The sequence below is a fragment of the Gambusia affinis genome, linkage group LG10 (genome assembly GCF_019740435.1).
Source record: "Gambusia affinis linkage group LG10, SWU_Gaff_1.0, whole genome shotgun sequence".
Classification (NCBI taxonomy): domain Eukaryota; kingdom Metazoa; phylum Chordata; class Actinopteri; order Cyprinodontiformes; family Poeciliidae; genus Gambusia; species Gambusia affinis.
In genome coordinates, this window is record NC_057877.1 from 17,481,942 (window position 1) to 17,499,012 (window position 17,071).

Here is a 17,071-nt window from a genome sequence, read left to right on the forward strand (position 1 = left end):
TGCATATTTGAGTAATGTTACACACTATTTGACATTTGATAATGTGAATATTTCCCAATAGACTGAGAGGTCAGCTGGATAAACTAGGGATTCTTTCCTGTTGGGTTGGTGTGAAAGTCTAACCACAAGAGGGCAGCAAAACACAATATTTCAAAATGCCCTTTAAGCCGAGACAGATGGCGACTTCAGGGTTTTTCTCCAAAACTACAGCTCTCCATTTATTCCAATGCATTTCATTTTGATTCCATCTGACCAGAGCACCTTTCCATACCCCTGTTTTATAAATGCCCGTTTGGAGAGTGCAAAACTAACGATTGTCTTGTTGGTTAGCATTGCCAAAATTAAACTTCTTATGTAAATTTATATTGCTTGGTCAAAGTGCTCTTTGAGATACTTTTCACTTTATGTGCTTTAATAAGAAATAAGACAGATGTGAAGGGTAATGAACATAGTTAATTTTCAAAAGAAAACAAAAAAATACATATAAGGTTTTCTCCCAATTTCAAAAAGCTCATATGTTTGCCAATTAAGTGACATCCCAATGGTCCCAAATAACAACAGGCTAAATGTTTGTTATTTGATAAAGTCCAGCAAATACAGAGGTTGATTCAGTAAGACCAATATTTAATCAGCTTTGACAGTCAAAAGATAACATTTAATTTCAACATTTGTTCTTTTTTTTTTTTATTATTGTGACTAAAATAAGACAGACATAGTGAAAGATAGTCATCTTCTCTGTTGAGTCATCGAATGTTCTTCTTTACAGTTCGCCTAAGCCTCCATGTTTCTTTAATTGGACAAAGTGAGATTCTGAACTCCCAGATGCTTCTTCTTCTCAAAGAGGTCAGTATGTCTAAAGATCATCTCCAAGTTTCTGGAGATTTTTTTTAACGCTTGCAACAAAACCTTATCATAATAGCAATGTGAAAAGGTATTTGCTACATTCACATTTCTTCTGTTTATATATATATATTTTGTCATAATTAGATATTTCAGATTTTTCGAACAAATTCTGATGTCACCATATCATCCGACATGATGTTGATAAGGTGATAATCTGGAGCTGCTTTGCTGCTTCAAGACCAGAATAATTTGTTATAATTGATGGAACCATGAATTTTGCTCTAACAGTAAATAATGTTGTAGAATATCCACTCATCAGATAAAGACTTTAAGCTCAGGCACTCTTTTGCTGTGCAGTAGAGCAGTGATCTAAAGTCCACCTTCAAATGGCTCTAAAAAACAACAAAATACTGAAACATTTTAGTGTGACCAAAATGTAAAAACAGATGAAATATCTAAGGGAAAATACTTTTTCACAGCACTGTTGTTGCTCTCTCCTATTCGGTGTAATAAAGTAAACATGTTAAGATTTTGGAGAAAGAACAGTGAGACAACCCTTGCAGCACCCACCCAGTCAATGTTTGATGAGTCCAAAGGCCAAAGACCGGCACCTTTGTATTAGTCAAAGTCAAACTGAACAGTTTATCATTTGTTCATTTGTAAACAATTACGAAACAGACGGATATGTGAAATCTGAAGCTGCACTAACTTAATCTGGTTTTCCACATGAAAAAAATCTGCTGTATTTTAGAGAGACGTCCATTTAATTACAGACCTGGCGTGAGTGGATTAAAGGATTAGAGTCAGGAGAACTTAGCAGGCTTTCAGGTCGAACAGCTTTTTGATCTTGCAGGAAAGTGAAACACTTCTGAGGATGTTTTAACAAAAGCAGGATAAAGTCTGTACAGTATGATGACTGTCATGTTTGTGTATCTCTTCTTTCCTTTGAGACCTCTGACATCTACAACATAGGACAGAAGTCGGGACTCTTCCCCATGAGAGTTGTGAAACTAAAGAAAGTGAGTGGCAGGAGATTTCATCATCCACCAACACCCGTCCCACAAGATTAAAGAATTTCACAGAAATCCATGTAAACATAACTGGAATTTTTTCCGTTGATGTAGTAAACCAGGAAGCGGTTATGGCTGCTTTTGTAATGATTCATTTACCTTTGTAGTCCCAGATTAGATCTATTAATGACACATAGCATGTTTAAGTTCAAAGTTGAAAAACCAGTTGGATTTGCCAAGTGATTGAGCTACTTCCTATTAGCTATGCAAGCTAATAAAGACAATACATTTTTCTACGGTTTAGTTTCAAACAAACTGTAGCGTTTAGTGTTTGTGTAGTTTTCTATAATTTTTTTTTGGGGGGGTGTTAAGAAATGTAGCCATGTTTTGATATTTTGAAGTCGGAGTTTGTGGGAAACCTCAGATTTTGACTTATTGAAATTTCTGTTGATTTTTCTTGGAAATTTAAACTTTTAATCGTCTGACCTGCTCTGAACTGAAAACTGGCGGTAAAATGGAAATTTAGAGGTACATTTGTGAATTAGAATGTAATTCAGTGTTTCAGTTCATGTAGAGTGATATGTACCCATACAATATAATGGAAAGTTAAGTGGAAGAAAAAAAATTCTCAAGCAAAAAAAGTGTACAACCAAAATTAATGAATGAAGTTCAGGACATTGTGGGAGATTTACAAGGAGACTTATAAGAGATCTGGAGGGACTGTCAGAAAGATCTATTTTTCTCAATGCTGCAAAGTCCTCTTTTAAGACATAAGTAGATATTTTTTATTTTTTTTTTATTTGAAAGTCAAGGTCCAAGAATGTAGGAGAAAGATGGAAATGCACAAATTTCAAATTATTTGAAGCCTAGCATAAAGTTTTCACACTCAGTGATGACTTTTTGGAGCCATGACATCTGTTCTTGTTGATCATCTACTAGGAAGACCTGGAGCTCTTCATTCTTCACCAACAATACAGAAGAGCTGAAGGTCAGTAGTGGAGCAACATGGTTTTCCTTTGCATTACATTACAGCAGCAAACTGACCATCTCCATGCAACTTATAACAAAGGAACTTGTGTAAAAGGAGGTGTTTCCTGTATAATACACAGAAAACCTTTTCATTAAAACATTTTAAAAAGTTTCAATAATTTGTTTTGCTTTTATATAATATTCAAATGTTCTGACCTGAATTTTGGGTTTTCATAATACATAAAAATGAACAGAAATATGCACTCAAAATATCTGTAATGATGTAAAAGGTGTAATAGAGTTAAGGCGATAAAATACAAAAACCTTTTCAATGGTACTCAAATTTTTTTCAGATGCAGCATATACTTGTGATTAAAGCATGAGTGGAAGCATTAAATGCAAATGCAAATGTAACTTAAGTAATTCCTTTTGGCCATTCATTAAAGATTAATCTAATCACCTTCAGACAAGCCCGTTTACTATTAGCCCCGCCCATTGATAATATTAGCCAATAGAAGCGTGCAGCCAACCTTACCCCTATCCCTCCTCATTGGTGTTCGCTGTGGTCGTGGAGGAAGTTTCTGCTGACGGCCGGTGGAGCAGGTTTCCACGGATTCAATGCCTTATTTTAGTTCAAAATTAGAACAAAAAGCAAATCCGCGCTGCCGTGATCGCGCGTAAAATGTCCGTTTTGGAGTCTCTGCCTGCGGAGGAGAGGGAGTTTCAGAAGGCTGTGGATCAGATCGGAGGAAAGGAGAGGATTTATCTGGTCAGCGATGTCTGTGGAAGTAAAGAGGTGGACGGAGATGACGTCGGGATATTTCAGGAGTTCATTCGTGACATGTTTCACAACAGCAGCCCTGAAATCAGCGGAGGACAGCGACCATGCTGTGCGCCAAGGGATCATCGGGGCGACACTGACGGCAAGGCAGAGACCGGAAAAAGCAACGACATACCTTTAACAGAGAAGAGCAAGGATTTGGACGGGGAGAAAGAGAAACGACCGAGGAGCAACCCTCAGAGAACCGCAACCAGGAGGTTTAATATTTACAGCTCCAAGCGGGCTATAGACTCCCCGGTCATCGTCTTCATCTTCAGACAGGCCTTCATCAGCAGAACGTCAAACGAGCTGTGTCTCCTGGAGATCCTGAAGGACGTAAAGGGGCGCACGAAGCGTGGCCCCGTCACCCGGCCTGCTCTAATTGGATTAATACACACCACGCAGGAGAGCGCAGAGACTCAGCGCTGTGCGCAAGTCCTGGAACTTTTGATGCGGTCCGTGTTCCGCAAACACTCACCAGACGCGATTTGGGTCGGCTGTTTTATCCCGAAGACAGAAGACAAAATCCTGAGCGTCAAGAAAAACACGTGCAAAGCTGTTTACGCTGCATCCCAAACAGCAGGTGTAGACATCAATTAATTTAAGATTAAGATCATTTATTACTCAATTTTCTTAATTTAATATGGGGAGTAGAGATAGGGAGGTCTTGCCTAGGGCACAATTCAGGCAGCCTCTGAGTTCAGCATACAATTCCAGTGAAACATCTGGAATTAACTTTACAAAGCCTTGAATCCAATTTTAGCAGTAAGACCACCTCTCTTAATTTGCTGGCCCCAGGGCTGGACTTAGGAAATTGTGGGTCCCCTGGGCAAAAGCTTGTTTTTGGTGGCTACACGGTTTTGTTGTTATTTAGATTGTCTTTGTATGGCCTTTCTCGCAAAGCAGAGCTTGCTGAACAGTGAAAATACTTTTTTATGTTTAAATGCAGCTGAAATATGGTTGGAGTTGATCTTACTGTATGAGCTAGGCAAGCCTGCCTCGAATATCTCTGTATTGGCTAAATTTGGACAGGAGATTTGGGTTACAAAATCTTGTTTTTAGCATATTTTTCTGGGCTAAATAATAACAAAGACTGACCAAACTAACACAAACTAATATTAAATTTCCCTGTTGCTTTTAGGGAAATTTAATATTTGTTGTACAAAGTCCTCTTATAAAAGGCTTAATTAGAAGGACATAATTGTTTTCAAATAGTTGCATGTTGCTTTTATATGTCAAAATCCAATTAATTAAAACATCTCATGGCCCGGTGGGTCTAAATGAAGTCAAACTATAAAATACTGTGCTTGGAAAGCATTTATTTACAGAGACATACATCTGTGTTTTGGGATAATTAAAAACAGGGAAGGTCACTGAGCTACAACATTTATTTATTTATTTTAAACCTTAGTAGCTGGTTATAGCTACAAAAGTTTTGGTTATTGTTTGACTCGGGACTTAAAATCTGATTAAGGATTAGGGTGACAGTGACATATTCCTCCAGCGCTCTTTTGGGCAGGACTTTACCTGGACCATGAGGTTTTGTAGAGTCTGAAAATCAGTTTCTCTCTCTTTCTCTCTCTCTTTCAATCTCTCTCTTATTTTTTATTTTGAATGTTTTTGGAAACAGTATTTTAGAGATTTTCAAATAAAACCTACAAGCCCATATCAGTTTATTTATTCAAATTCACTGGAAATTCATTTATACAACGTTAGAAATTATCATGGCCCCTTGGACTGACTGTCCAAAACCAAACACAAAACAGCTGGCCAAAAAATCTCTGAGTTTGTTTACCCAAGAGTCTTTATCAGGTTGCTGCAATTTGTTAAAGAAACGTTTGTGGGTAGGGACCAAGACTTGCTCATAGCTGAGGGGCCCCACATCGTCCTAAAGCAGACCAGCATGCACCGTGACATGTGGGTCAATGTGTGACATTCACAAGACCACACATTTTTGCACACATTCTTTTCCCCTCCCAGGCATAGTTGCAAAGTCCATAGAACAAAGGCAGAATTCATAAAACAATTGGGCTCTTGGACGTGATGCCAGACCATTAAATTCTTATTATTGCCTTTCAGATAATGCCGGGGAAAGAGGGAGCCAGCCTTTGTGGCCAATCCAGTGTTGTTTCAGGCCTCAGATGGGAGAAGTCACAAGGCAGACCAACAACAAATCTTCGAACTGCAGACCAAAAGGTGGCAGCATTATATGTATTAAATGTTTTATTTATTATGTCTTTTTTTCATGTTAGCTTACACTATGTAGGGTTGTCTAAACTACTTATGGTCATTAACGTTTGTCATAGACCAACACAAAAGAGAACATAACTGTGAAGTGAAAAAATGACATGGTGTAAGAATAAAAACGTAATGTGACCTGCATTTGTACTCACTGAATCCACTCTCTGTGGAATCACCTGCTGTTACAGCTGGTAGCCTTTATGGAAATGTCTCCAGCAACCGAGACTGAAATTGTTGCCCATTGTTGTTCGTAGCGTAGCATTAAGGTCAGCCAAACTGGATAGAGAGTTTTTGTGAAAATGAATGTTCAATTCTTGGCACATATTCTCATTTACTGCTAGGCCTGGACTTTTACAGCTCTGGCTGTGTGTTGAGCTCCATCCATGTTTCCAGCAACCTACTTCCCTGAGCCTGCAGAGGGGAAACATATTCACAGCATGATGCTGCCAACACTATGTAGAGCATGGTGTGGCTCGGCATAACCTGAGAATGCGTGTGATTGTTTTCTCCCTCACATAGAAGATGTTTCGCATGACTTAAGGCATTCTATAAATATAACTTCTCCTTGTTTTTTTTAAACAGTGGATTTGTTTTTGCCACTCCTTCACATTTGTGAAGTGCTCATCCGTGAGTTGTGGGTTTTTGCAGCTCCTTCAGAGTTGGCATGACTTAGAGAGGTGATCACATTTTTATAGATTTCCAGTCAGACTGCGCTTTTATTCAGACAGTGTACAAATCTTTGGAATATGTTTAAAATTTGGAGTATTGTTTCACAACCTAAGCTTGCCTTAAATGTCTCTGTGACGTTTTTTAGGGCTATCAGAGTAAAGTATAACAATGCATTCTACATTTTTTAAATATTTATTTGTAAAGTAGAAATTAAAACCATATTGTTTTCCTCCCACTTTACAATTATTCTCTGCGTTGTGTTGGTCTATTTTTATAGTTTTTTGCTTTCATTCTGGTCTTTCTAGCACGAAGGGAAGCTGAATTAGTTAAAACAAATGGAAAATACATCTGAGTAGTTACATCTAAACTCTCACAACTAAACTTTTAAAGGCAAAAATGGTGACTTAATTAAAAACAAATCTTGTTTGGTTTAATTGAACATTTCAGGCGAAGATGGAAGCCCAGAGGAAGGACTCCCTCTGAAAACTGGCGTCTTCTCTGCTGAACCTCTCGTGAAAGCTGCAGTGGACCACTGATGTTAAGACGTGTGGCCAGCTGTAGACCTATCACTGTGGACATCCTCACTGTGGAAGTTTAACAAAAAAACATTATGTCAAGTAACAGCCTGGTTATTACGTGATGCTGAAACTATCAGCACTGAGCCAACCAGACTTCTAGCCTGAAAGATGCTGCCTGACAACTTGTTCTTGATAAATAACTTCAAGATGATTTACTGTATCTGAATAGTTTTACCGTAACACCACATTAACAGGGTATTTGATAAGATCAGCTGAGGTGTGATACATAAATAAGCACATATCGAAAGGAGCAACAGAATAGCTGGTTGTTGGTACAATGAAGTCAGCTCTTATTTTAACAGCCTTGAACCGAAGTGAGCTTTCTTCTTGAAGTTTTTTATTTTTTACTTGATACTTTAATTTAAACACTTAAATGATGCACGGCTCTATATTATTCCATTTTTTATATTTAATTTGTTGCACTGTCTGCAGTGACACTGACCCAGAAGAGCTCCATCTGTTGCACAGAAAATAAATGACCCAGACATTTTAAAGAGCTAATTTTTTAAATGCTGTGAAGCAATGTGATTTTGTTTATGCTTTTGCTTTTATTTTAGTAGAACTTTGTGCCTTAGACAAAGTACTGTTTTAAGTATTGTTTATCACAGGAACAAAATGCAGCTGTTTAAAGTTTAAGTATTTATTTAGAATGTCAGTTTAACTGTCTTTATGAATAAACTCACTTTAACATGGATCGATATGGATTTTTTTGGTGAAATATGGTTATTGTATTGAACTAGGTCCATTAAAAATAAATAATTTGAAAAGCCCATTTATTTTAGGAATCTATCACTAAGCAAAACATAGATAGATATTTTAATACTGCTTAATAAGTCAATTTTCCACTTACAGATTATAAAAACGTAACATTTAAAGTTAAAATATTATAAGACCAATAAAAAATATATTTTACATACCAAAATGTAGGCATAATGAAAAATATGTTTAATACCCGCTTTGAGGTTGCTATTTTCTAAAGGTACTTTTAATCTGACAAACGACACAAATATGACTGTACCTTATGGAACTGTATATGAAAAAGTAATTGTCCCCCATGTTACATTATGAACTGTTACATTATAAACTAAATCTTTTTGAAAGCTGAGCTTAAATGAAGCCAAACCCAGTGGCCTACAGGTCTGTAGATTAGACCTTTGTTGCTCACTTGCTCAACGCTTCCTCCTGCACTGACTGATCAGTGCTTCTGCACTGTTCTTCAGACCTGCCCTCTCTAGCTATTATTAGAATATGGTCACTTCAGCTGCTTTAGTTATATTATTCCGTAGGCAGTTTTTTTCCTCCATGATGGTTCATCCAGCTAAGTCTCTTCTACTTTAATTGTCGTGACATTCACAGAGCACTTTTCTTCATTGGGGCCCTTTTTCTGATGTATATTTGGACCTTGGATGTTTCATCTTGGATGGTGGCTCCTAGTCCTCTGCCTCCTTCTCTTAGTGCAAATATTCTGCAGGTGCTGAATCTGGGGTGGAATCCACTATACATGGCAAGTAGTTATCATATTTTAACATCTGTGGTTAAAACTCCCTTTTTCTGCAAGTTAACATAGCTTATGTAGCATGTAGGAGAGGAGGAGTCTTGTCAAACGAAAGACATCGCCTTTAAAAATGCCTTTCTATAAACCGATTTCTTTCAAATTCAGTTGAATAAAAAACAAACACAAAATAAGAATTATTTTTTCTCATTAAAGTTTTATTTATTGTTTATTATAGAACATATTGAGCATACGACGAATAAAGTAATATTATCGTGTGTATTTATGGTCAGGCAGAAGGGAGGCCAGCTAACAAAGCTCTTTTCCAACGGGGGCTTACGATATTATTGGACAAAACGAAGTGTAGCTGGCTCAGAGCGTTTACACATATAACAAATTTTATATTTTGTCTCCAAGAACCCGTGAATACGTCCACCTTTTAAATCTAATTACTGGATCTGGGGATTTATTCGAGAAGCAGTCATGATAACATCTGCCGGTGAGTCTCAGAAGAAGATGTTTAATTTCGTAGTTTTAACTTTAGCTAGCTGCCATTGAATTAGCTGAGTCACACGGTGCTAGCAACCGGTGACAGCGGACAATACAAGCCGTCTGGAGTGCTTCATGTGGTTCAAATAGGTTCAACGGAATAAAATAATTATTTTGGGGAGAACAACTATTTCAACTGTCTGGAATAATCTGTTATCCCATAACATGAGAACTAATTATTCTTTCAGAAACTCCTTAGCTGTGTTCATTTCTATCATAATAAACAACAAATCCAGTGGAATTGGAAATGTTTGTCCTTTACTTGCCAAAGTTATGTGTAGGGGTTGGAGGACCAAATATTTCAGCTGTCTGAAATAATCTACTGCCTTTCTGTATTTTACTGCTTATGGAAGCATTTCTGTAACAAACATTTCTGTATTTCATTCTAGGAAACGAAGTGCTTAAATGTTGCTTAGGGCGTGGGGAGGTGGAGTGTTGTTTTTTTCATTTGCAGAAATTCAGGATGTTAAAGCTTCTTTGTGTTTTTCTTTTACAAAGCTGGAATTATTTCCCTCCTTGATGAAGAGGAGCCAAAGCTAAAGGTAAGTATTATTTGCAGAGTAATCTGTCTGATGTACTGGGATGGTAAAACATTTCAGAAAATTTTTGCAGTTCATGTTTTCGTATAAGACCTTTTTATAAAAAAGTTAGTAGAAAAAGACTTTCCTTTCTTTTTTGGTTAAAGCTTCAAAATATATGAATTAAGTTGTAAGCAATATTTTTGTCTAATTTGCAGGAGTTTGCCCTGCATAAACTAGACTCTGTTGTGAACGACTTCTGGGCTGAGATTTCAGGATCTGTAGATAAAATGTAAGTATAAACTAAATTAAGATGTGATGAAAACGGGACAGCAAGAACATAAGTGTACAATTAGAGTAAACACTTACAGAAAAACAAATGTGAATTTCAGTGTTTTCCTTTTCAGTCAAATAAAACTACATCTCTTTTATGTCCAGTGAGGTTTTGTATGAGGATGAAACTTTTCAGAGCCGAGAATTTGCTGCCCTGGTGGCCTCGAAGGTTTTCTATCATCTTGGGGCCTTTGAAGAATCCCTGAACTATGCTCTCGGAGCTGGAGATCTCTTCAGTGTTACAGATGACTCAGAATATGTGGAAACCATCATCGGTGAGTGATGAAACAAGAATACTTCTGTTATTACTGTAAAACTTAGTACACAGTGAGATGATGATCTTTATTTGTTAATATTTACACAGTCGTTTTTCTGGTGGAAGTGAAAATCATATTTGTGTCATATTACTCCTATTCAGGCAGAGTTAACGCATGTATCCCCTTTATTCTGTTCAGCCAAATGCATCGATCACTACACCAAGCTGCGGGTGGAAAATGCTGAGCTGTCGGAGGATGAGGAGAAGAAGAAAATCGACCCTCGCCTTGAGGGGATCGTCAACAAGATGTTCCTGCGTTGCTTAGATGATCACAAATACAAACAGGCTATTGGCATCGCCTTGGAGACCAGGCGTCTTGACATTTTTGAGAAGACCATCCTTGATTCGGTCAGTAACTTTTGTCTTTCACATATACAGCTGGTAATATTTACTGCAAATTTAAACCTCTCCTAAAAGTTCTATATCTTGTGAAATATATTGCATTTTCAGATCAAAAACTAAGTATTGGTTGGATTTGTTCTGCAAATATTGATGTATTTAATCAAATTTAACTTGTGAAAGTGTTCTTTTCTCTCTCTCTCTCTCTCTCTCTCTCTCTCATGACATTAAATTATAGTTGTTTTGTATTTATTTTATTTATTTTTTGTTGTCTAGATTTGTTGGTAATATTAGGTCATTATTTTGGTTGTCCTTTTCAGAATGATGTGAGCGGCCTCCTTGCTTACAGCCTGAAGGTTTGCATGTCCCTGATGCAGAACAAGAAGTTCCGTAACGAGGTTCTGCGGGTGTTGGTCAAGTTGTACATGAATCTGGAGAAACCAGATTTCATCAATGTTTGTCAGGTAACTGCAGTAAAAATGTCTTTAAACTTGAACTTAACAACAACTGCAATCAAAATCGTAGTGTTGCAAAAATGCTGAATGAATGCTATGAAAATTGCAGAACAATTTAAAGTAAACTGCAGAAATGTAAAAAATAGACAGGAGCAGCAGAATAAAGCAGAAGCCTGAGAAATGCAAACAGAAAAACTGTAGAGTAGCAGTGAAAACTTTCAGTCAATGCAAAAATCCCACCTGAAGAGATTTAGAAATTTGTGCGGAACACAGTTTACAAAGATAACTGTAAGGTCACAACAGTGTTTAAGCTAAAATGAGCTAAAAAGGCCAAATCCAGCTGAAATGCTAAAATAGTTGGTAGGTTAGGACTGTAGGCATCTTGACCTAAAGCAACATACTCCATGCAGTGTGGAAAAACACGTGTAAAAGCCAGAAATAGCTAAAATTTGGAGTTGGGATTCGATGGAGGGTTGTTATCACTCTGATGACAATAGGTTGTGAATCTGATGTATTTAAAAAACATAAAATTCATCAGGAATGTATAGAGTTGTTTTGGTTTGGTGAGCAGTACTTTTCTTAGCTTAATATACATGGTGGGGTGTTTTTGCACCTCTTACTGGGAGGGACTTACAATGGCAGGTAGATGACGGGGAAGAGGTCAAGGCTGTAGAACCAGTGTGATGCTTTGTGTAATGTTCTTCTGTCAAGCCTTGTGTCTTGTCATCCATGTACATGTTTTGTTGACAGTAAAGAGTTTGAAGTATTAATTTGTCCTCCAAATCTCCCTGGGGAATTTATTGAACAGTTCTGAAACAGGGGGACTCAACATCAAAATTTATAGTAGTTAATGGATCTGCAGGTGTTGGTTCCAGATACCACCGCTCACCTCCAGGGGGCGAGCAGAGTACATTCCTCAAGTGGTCCAGGCTTTTTCTTTTTTCTTTTCTTGTTTTTTTTTTGCTGCACAAGTATTTTGTTATACCTGTATATAAATGCTCTCTGTGTATAGCTGTTTTATGCTCTTGCACAGATGCATCAGTATTATTTTCTCCCTCCTCTTAAGTTTCATTAAAAACATTTTGAGTGTTTTTTTTTTTTTCTTGTCTGTTTAGATTAGACATTGAGCCATAAGTTCAAAATAGCACTTATATTTGGCAAGATTGTAGAAAAATGGCAAAAAAAATTGTCCAAAGATAATCTTTGGCCTAAATATCCTCATATATAGTTCTGTTCGAGATCTATTTTTACATTGTGATACAATCACAATTTTAGTGTTTGTAAACAACAACAAATAAAACCCAGATCCCTCATTGCCTCCCAAACAAACATTAATCTTTTCTCCATGTAGTTCCATGAATAACATCTGAACAGTGCCAACGTTTAACGTTTTGCTTTCTTTTTTCCCCATTAGTGCCTGATTTTCCTGGATGACCCTCAGGCTGTCAGCGACATCCTGGAGAAGCTAGTAAAAGAGGACAACCTGCTAATGGCCTACCAGATCTGCTTCGACCTTTATGAAAGCGCCAGCCAGCAGTTCCTGTCCTCTGTCATTCAGAACCTGCACACCGTAGGAACGCCCATCCCTGCAGTGCCTGGCTCCACAAACACAGGCACTGTTCCCACAGCAGACAAGGAAAGGTACAAAATTTTTTAGGTTCACATTTTCTGGCCAGCTTGATCAATACTTTGTAAACTAACTGAAATTAATTAAAATATTTCTTGATGGGATTCCAGTGAAGCAATGGAGACTGATGAAAAGGCTGGAAGCTCACCAGCTGGAAAGGCTGCAGAAACTGTAAGCATTTCATGTTGTTTAGCAATGCTGGCTTTTAAATAATGAAAACTGTTACTTCAGTTTTCCTCCTGGGCTCTGTGAATCGTTCTAGAAGGAAGAACCCAAAGACCAAAATGCCAAAATGATCAAAATTCTTAGTGGGGAGATGTCCATAGAGCTGCACCTACAGTTTCTCATCCGAAATAACAACACAGATCTGATGATTCTAAAAAGCACAAAGGTAGGAAACGCTGGGTGACTGAGATGAACCGTAGAAACGGCTGTGAACTTGTGAACAAATTGTTAAAATTTGCTTAATGTTTGATTCTTTGGTGCTGCAGGACGCAGTTCGAAATTCGGTGTGTCACACAGCTACAGTTATCGCCAACTCCTTTATGCACACAGGAACCACAAGTGATCAGTTCCTCAGGTAAAAAAAAAATCATAAATAAAAAGACACTAGAGTTTAATATCTGCAGCACAGATCATTTTAAACAAGTTTAACTTTTCTTCTCCTGTAGAGAAAACTTGGAGTGGTTAGCAAGAGCCACTAACTGGGCAAAGTTTACAGCCACAGCAAGTCTGGGTGTCATTCATAAGGTAAGACTTAATCATTATAAAGTGAAATTTGAAACAACTAACCTGTTAGCTTCTCTAAATTTGTGATTTGACTTTGAATTTTAGGGTCATGAGAAAGAGGCGCTCCAGTTAATGGCCACTTATTTGCCTAAAGACACTTCACCCGGCTCCGCCTACCAGGAGGGAGGAGGCCTGTATGCTCTGGGCCTCATTCATGCCAATCATGGTGGGGACATCATTGATTATTTGCTCGGTCAGCTCAAGAATGCCAGCAATGATGTAAGGTTTTTTTCCCCTTTATTTCCTTTCAGAATCTAATATATAATGTTGCTTGAGAAACAAATTTTTTCCTAATTGTCTTGATTAATTTTTTTCCTTTTGTAGATTGTCCGTCACGGCGGAGCCCTTGGATTAGGTTTAGCTGCTCTGGGAACAGCCAGACAGGATGTTTATGACCTGCTGAAGTCCAACCTTTACCAGGATGACGCCGTCACTGGTAAACTGCTGAATTCACCAAATCACTGTTGTCATTGCTGGCAAAGCAAATACAATATAAGAACTTTTGGGAATTCTAAATAATTAGTTCTAAAAAAAAAACTAATTTATTTTAGCTTATTTTTTAACATCAAAATTTAGTGGCTATTTCACGCTACACCAAAATGAAACACATAAATTATGCAGTACAAACTAGGGCTGCACAGTATATCACGATACATATGATATTTCAACAGATTGGTCTTCTCTACCTCATTGATTATGTCAGTGAATCACAGCAGCTCTAGAACTTGTTTATTTTTTTATACCGATCGCCTTTTGTCTTTAATGAGGTAAAGTTCAAAACAAAGCATGCTGAGGGTTTGATATGAACTCCAGGCGAAGCTGCAGGCCTGGCTCTGGGTCTGGTCATGCTGGGCTCCAAGTCGGCCCAGGCGATCGAGGACATGGTGGGCTACGCTCAGGAGACGCAGCACGAGAAGATCCTGCGTGGCCTTGCTGTGGGGATTGCTATGGTCATGTACGGACGCATGGAGGAGGCCGACGCCCTCATCGAGAGCCTCTGCAGAGACAAGGTTTGACTTCGAGCCACTAAGAGGATAACAAACTTTTGTTGTTTAAAACAGAACAATACATATTGCCCAGTAGATTTTAAATAAACTGGCTTGATTTATCATCGGAGGAGGAAATGTGGAGGGGATAAAACAATTTGAGAATAAACTAAAAGCCATTGTTCTTTATTAGGCTGTTGCACTACACATATGTTTGATGTATTGAGCACTCTGTAGCAGACTGTTTACTTTATGTCACGTGAGGCTTTGTACTCTGTGCCAGGTTTCATTCTGTTAAAGTTAGCGGTGGGAAGGGACTCAAACCCAAACAAACACAGCTCAACTCTCTGCTTTCTGTCATTGTTTATGGTAGGACCCCATCTTGAGGCGATCTGGTATGTACACTGTTGGAATGGCATACTGCGGCTCTGGGAACAACAAGGCCATCCGGCGCCTGCTGCATGTCGCTGTGAGTTTCATCTGTAAAGCTCTCCTACTGTCCACCTTCCTGTAAAACACATGCAAAGTAGCTTTTTAAAAAGAATACTGCACTGTGTTAACCATATTTTGATTTCTGTTTGATCTAAACCATTTCTAAAAAGATTTTCACAATTCTTTTTGAAGGTTCAGAAACTTTATGTTCAAAGCAGAAAAAAATCAAGTTTCTTCCTGCCTCTAAGTTTTTATACTGAATCACTGATGTGGTATTGGTTGTCCTGTAGGGGGTGCTCTCTGCAAGCCAAGTTTGTGCATGGGTGTGACAGTGGAGCTGCTTATTTTATGAGAACCCACATCATTAAAACTAAAGCTGAAGAGGTCAGTTTTTTCCTCTTGATCTAATTACTCTGCTTATTTTAATTAAGGTGAGTGACGTGAACGATGACGTTAGAAGAGCTGCTGTCGAGTCCATTGGCTTTATCCTCTTCAGGTAGGATCCCGTTTTAATTCCTTCAGCTTTCACCACCACGCTTTTTATTTTCCATAGAAAGCCTTTTTCAGCATAACCAAACTGATGCATTGTCTTGTAAAGTTAAGACTACATTAAGGTTTGCTTTAGTAAAATGTATTTTTGGTGTGTTTGCTACCAGAGTGAGGATAAGTTACCAGTTTATAATTTATTTTTATGTTTTCATTACTTTTTACTTTTACAGTTTGCATAAAGTGGAGTTATTTTACGGCAACATATATATGTATATATATATTTTATTTATACCAGATAGACCTGAATAAAAATTTTTGGCTTGCCTGTAAGAAGCTGTATGTTGCAGAAAACTTGCACAGCAACAATCCCTGTGGTAAAATTTGGTAGTGGCAGCATCATGCTGTGGGAGAATCTATGAAAAGGCATGAAAACTGCAGTTCAGAGGTTCTATCTAACTGAGCTGCAGCCATTTTATTAAGGATACATTTATAGACTACAGGTGTTGAAAGCGAGACGTACTGCTAAAGACCTGCAGCTGTTATGGAGCTAAATATTTATGCTTAGCACAGTTTGCAGATATTTATTTGATGAAATTTGGAAACAAGCTGTAATTTTTCTTCCACTTCACAATTACAAAAGAGATTTTGTTGATCTATCACATAAAGTCCCAATAAAAAACATTCAGGGTTTGCATTGTGACAGTCACAGTGCAGAAAAAAGTGGAAGCATTGAAGTGTGTGATAACCTTTAATATTTTTGCCAGGCATTGTATTTATATGTGCTTTTCTCTCTTACGTTATTATGAATTTTATCATTAAATCCAAGCATTGTTTAATGGCATGTCAAATAAAAATCAGTGTGTACACACTGAAGTCCAAATAAGGCTCTGGATGGTGTATGTGATCAATTTGCTGCTTGAAAAAACCTCCATAAATCTCCTTTGTTTAGAAAGACTCGTGAACCACAGGATTACACTTAGTCCACACTTTTCCAACCCCAATGAGTCACTTAGTCATGTGCACTACCAGACAATCAGGTCAAGTCCAAGTTTGAATCTATCGTGTTTCTCTCTTTCATTATAAATAAACGAAGCTCTTGAAAGGAGTCGGAGGTCTAAGCAAGGGTCACACTTTCTTCTTCTGCTTCGTTTTTACCTCGGTGTAAACGTGGCATTTCTTTCTCGTTAATCCTATTTTCTCAGTTAGGCTGAGTTTAATCCAAACTAGAAGCTTTTATATGTTTGAATTGTTTTTACCCCTGAAAAATGTTGTCATCTGATGTATGAATACAAATAATTAGCTGCAGTTGAATGCATGTATGGTTGCACAGTACATTGCGGATATATGAATGTATGCAGTACTGATTCTGGATAATGCTGTTTGGAGAGCAATAATGTTTGTCTAATACATCCAAAGTGTTATAAACATGCATTTTCTTATGCTAATGTAATATTTAGTCAGTTGGACATCCTCACAGCAGCAGACGCTTTCACAGGACACAGAGTGCAGGAAGCAGAGATGAGAAAAAGAGGAAAGAAGAAAATGGACAAATGTCACAACTGATATACTTATGGCAATATGTACCAACATTATAAGCATCACTTCTCACTGGAATA

The 17,071-nt window shown here is 37.7% G+C and overlaps 2 protein-coding genes across 3 annotated transcripts in view; both read left to right on the top strand.

Annotated features, from left to right (window-relative positions):
* The first annotated feature begins 3,311 nt into the window (after positions 1–3,311).
* Positions 3,312–7,824, top strand: LOC122838721 (uncharacterized protein C2orf72). The gene is made up of 3 exons (XM_044129622.1): positions 3,312–4,225; positions 5,722–5,838; positions 7,000–7,824. The coding sequence occupies exons 1-3, from the start codon at positions 3,505–3,507 to the stop codon at positions 7,086–7,088; spliced, it is 927 nt and encodes a 308-aa protein (XP_043985557.1). The 5' UTR covers positions 3,312–3,504; the 3' UTR covers positions 7,089–7,824.
* Positions 7,825–8,957: 1,133 nt separating this feature from the next.
* psmd1 (proteasome 26S subunit, non-ATPase 1) overlaps positions 8,958–17,071 on the top strand; it is a 34,302-nt gene continuing 26,188 nt past the window's right edge. Inside the window, exons 1-16 of one of the 2 annotated variants that reach the window (XM_044129623.1) lie at positions 8,958–9,121; positions 9,670–9,713; positions 9,908–9,981; positions 10,128–10,297; positions 10,478–10,686; positions 10,998–11,141; positions 12,547–12,773; positions 12,870–12,930; positions 13,022–13,150; positions 13,251–13,339; positions 13,431–13,509; positions 13,594–13,767; positions 13,873–13,984; positions 14,362–14,558; positions 14,908–15,003; positions 15,398–15,462. In XM_044129623.1, the coding sequence (XP_043985558.1) occupies positions 9,106–9,121; positions 9,670–9,713; positions 9,908–9,981; positions 10,128–10,297; positions 10,478–10,686; positions 10,998–11,141; positions 12,547–12,773; positions 12,870–12,930; positions 13,022–13,150; positions 13,251–13,339; positions 13,431–13,509; positions 13,594–13,767; positions 13,873–13,984; positions 14,362–14,558; positions 14,908–15,003; positions 15,398–15,462 (1,886 nt within the window). In that variant the 5' untranslated portion in view covers positions 8,958–9,105. The remainder of the gene's footprint in view (positions 9,122–9,669; positions 9,714–9,907; positions 9,982–10,127; positions 10,298–10,477; positions 10,687–10,997; positions 11,142–12,546; positions 12,774–12,869; positions 12,931–13,021; positions 13,151–13,250; positions 13,340–13,430; positions 13,510–13,593; positions 13,768–13,872; positions 13,985–14,361; positions 14,559–14,907; positions 15,004–15,397; positions 15,463–17,071) is intronic. The other variant, XM_044129624.1, reaches the window with a different exon arrangement.

Excerpts from the sequence above, each read along its gene's own strand:
- LOC122838721 (XM_044129622.1), top strand. The coding sequence starts at position 3,505 with ATGTCCGTTTTGGAGTCTCTGCCTGCGGAGGAGAGGGAGTTTCAGAAG. Across the intron at positions 4,226-5,721 it reads CGCTGCATCCCAAACAGCAG|ATAATGCCGGGGAAAGAGGG; the intron begins GTGTAGACATCA and ends ATTGCCTTTCAG. Across the intron at positions 5,839-6,999 it reads TTCGAACTGCAGACCAAAAG|GCGAAGATGGAAGCCCAGAG; the intron begins GTGGCAGCATTA and ends TGAACATTTCAG.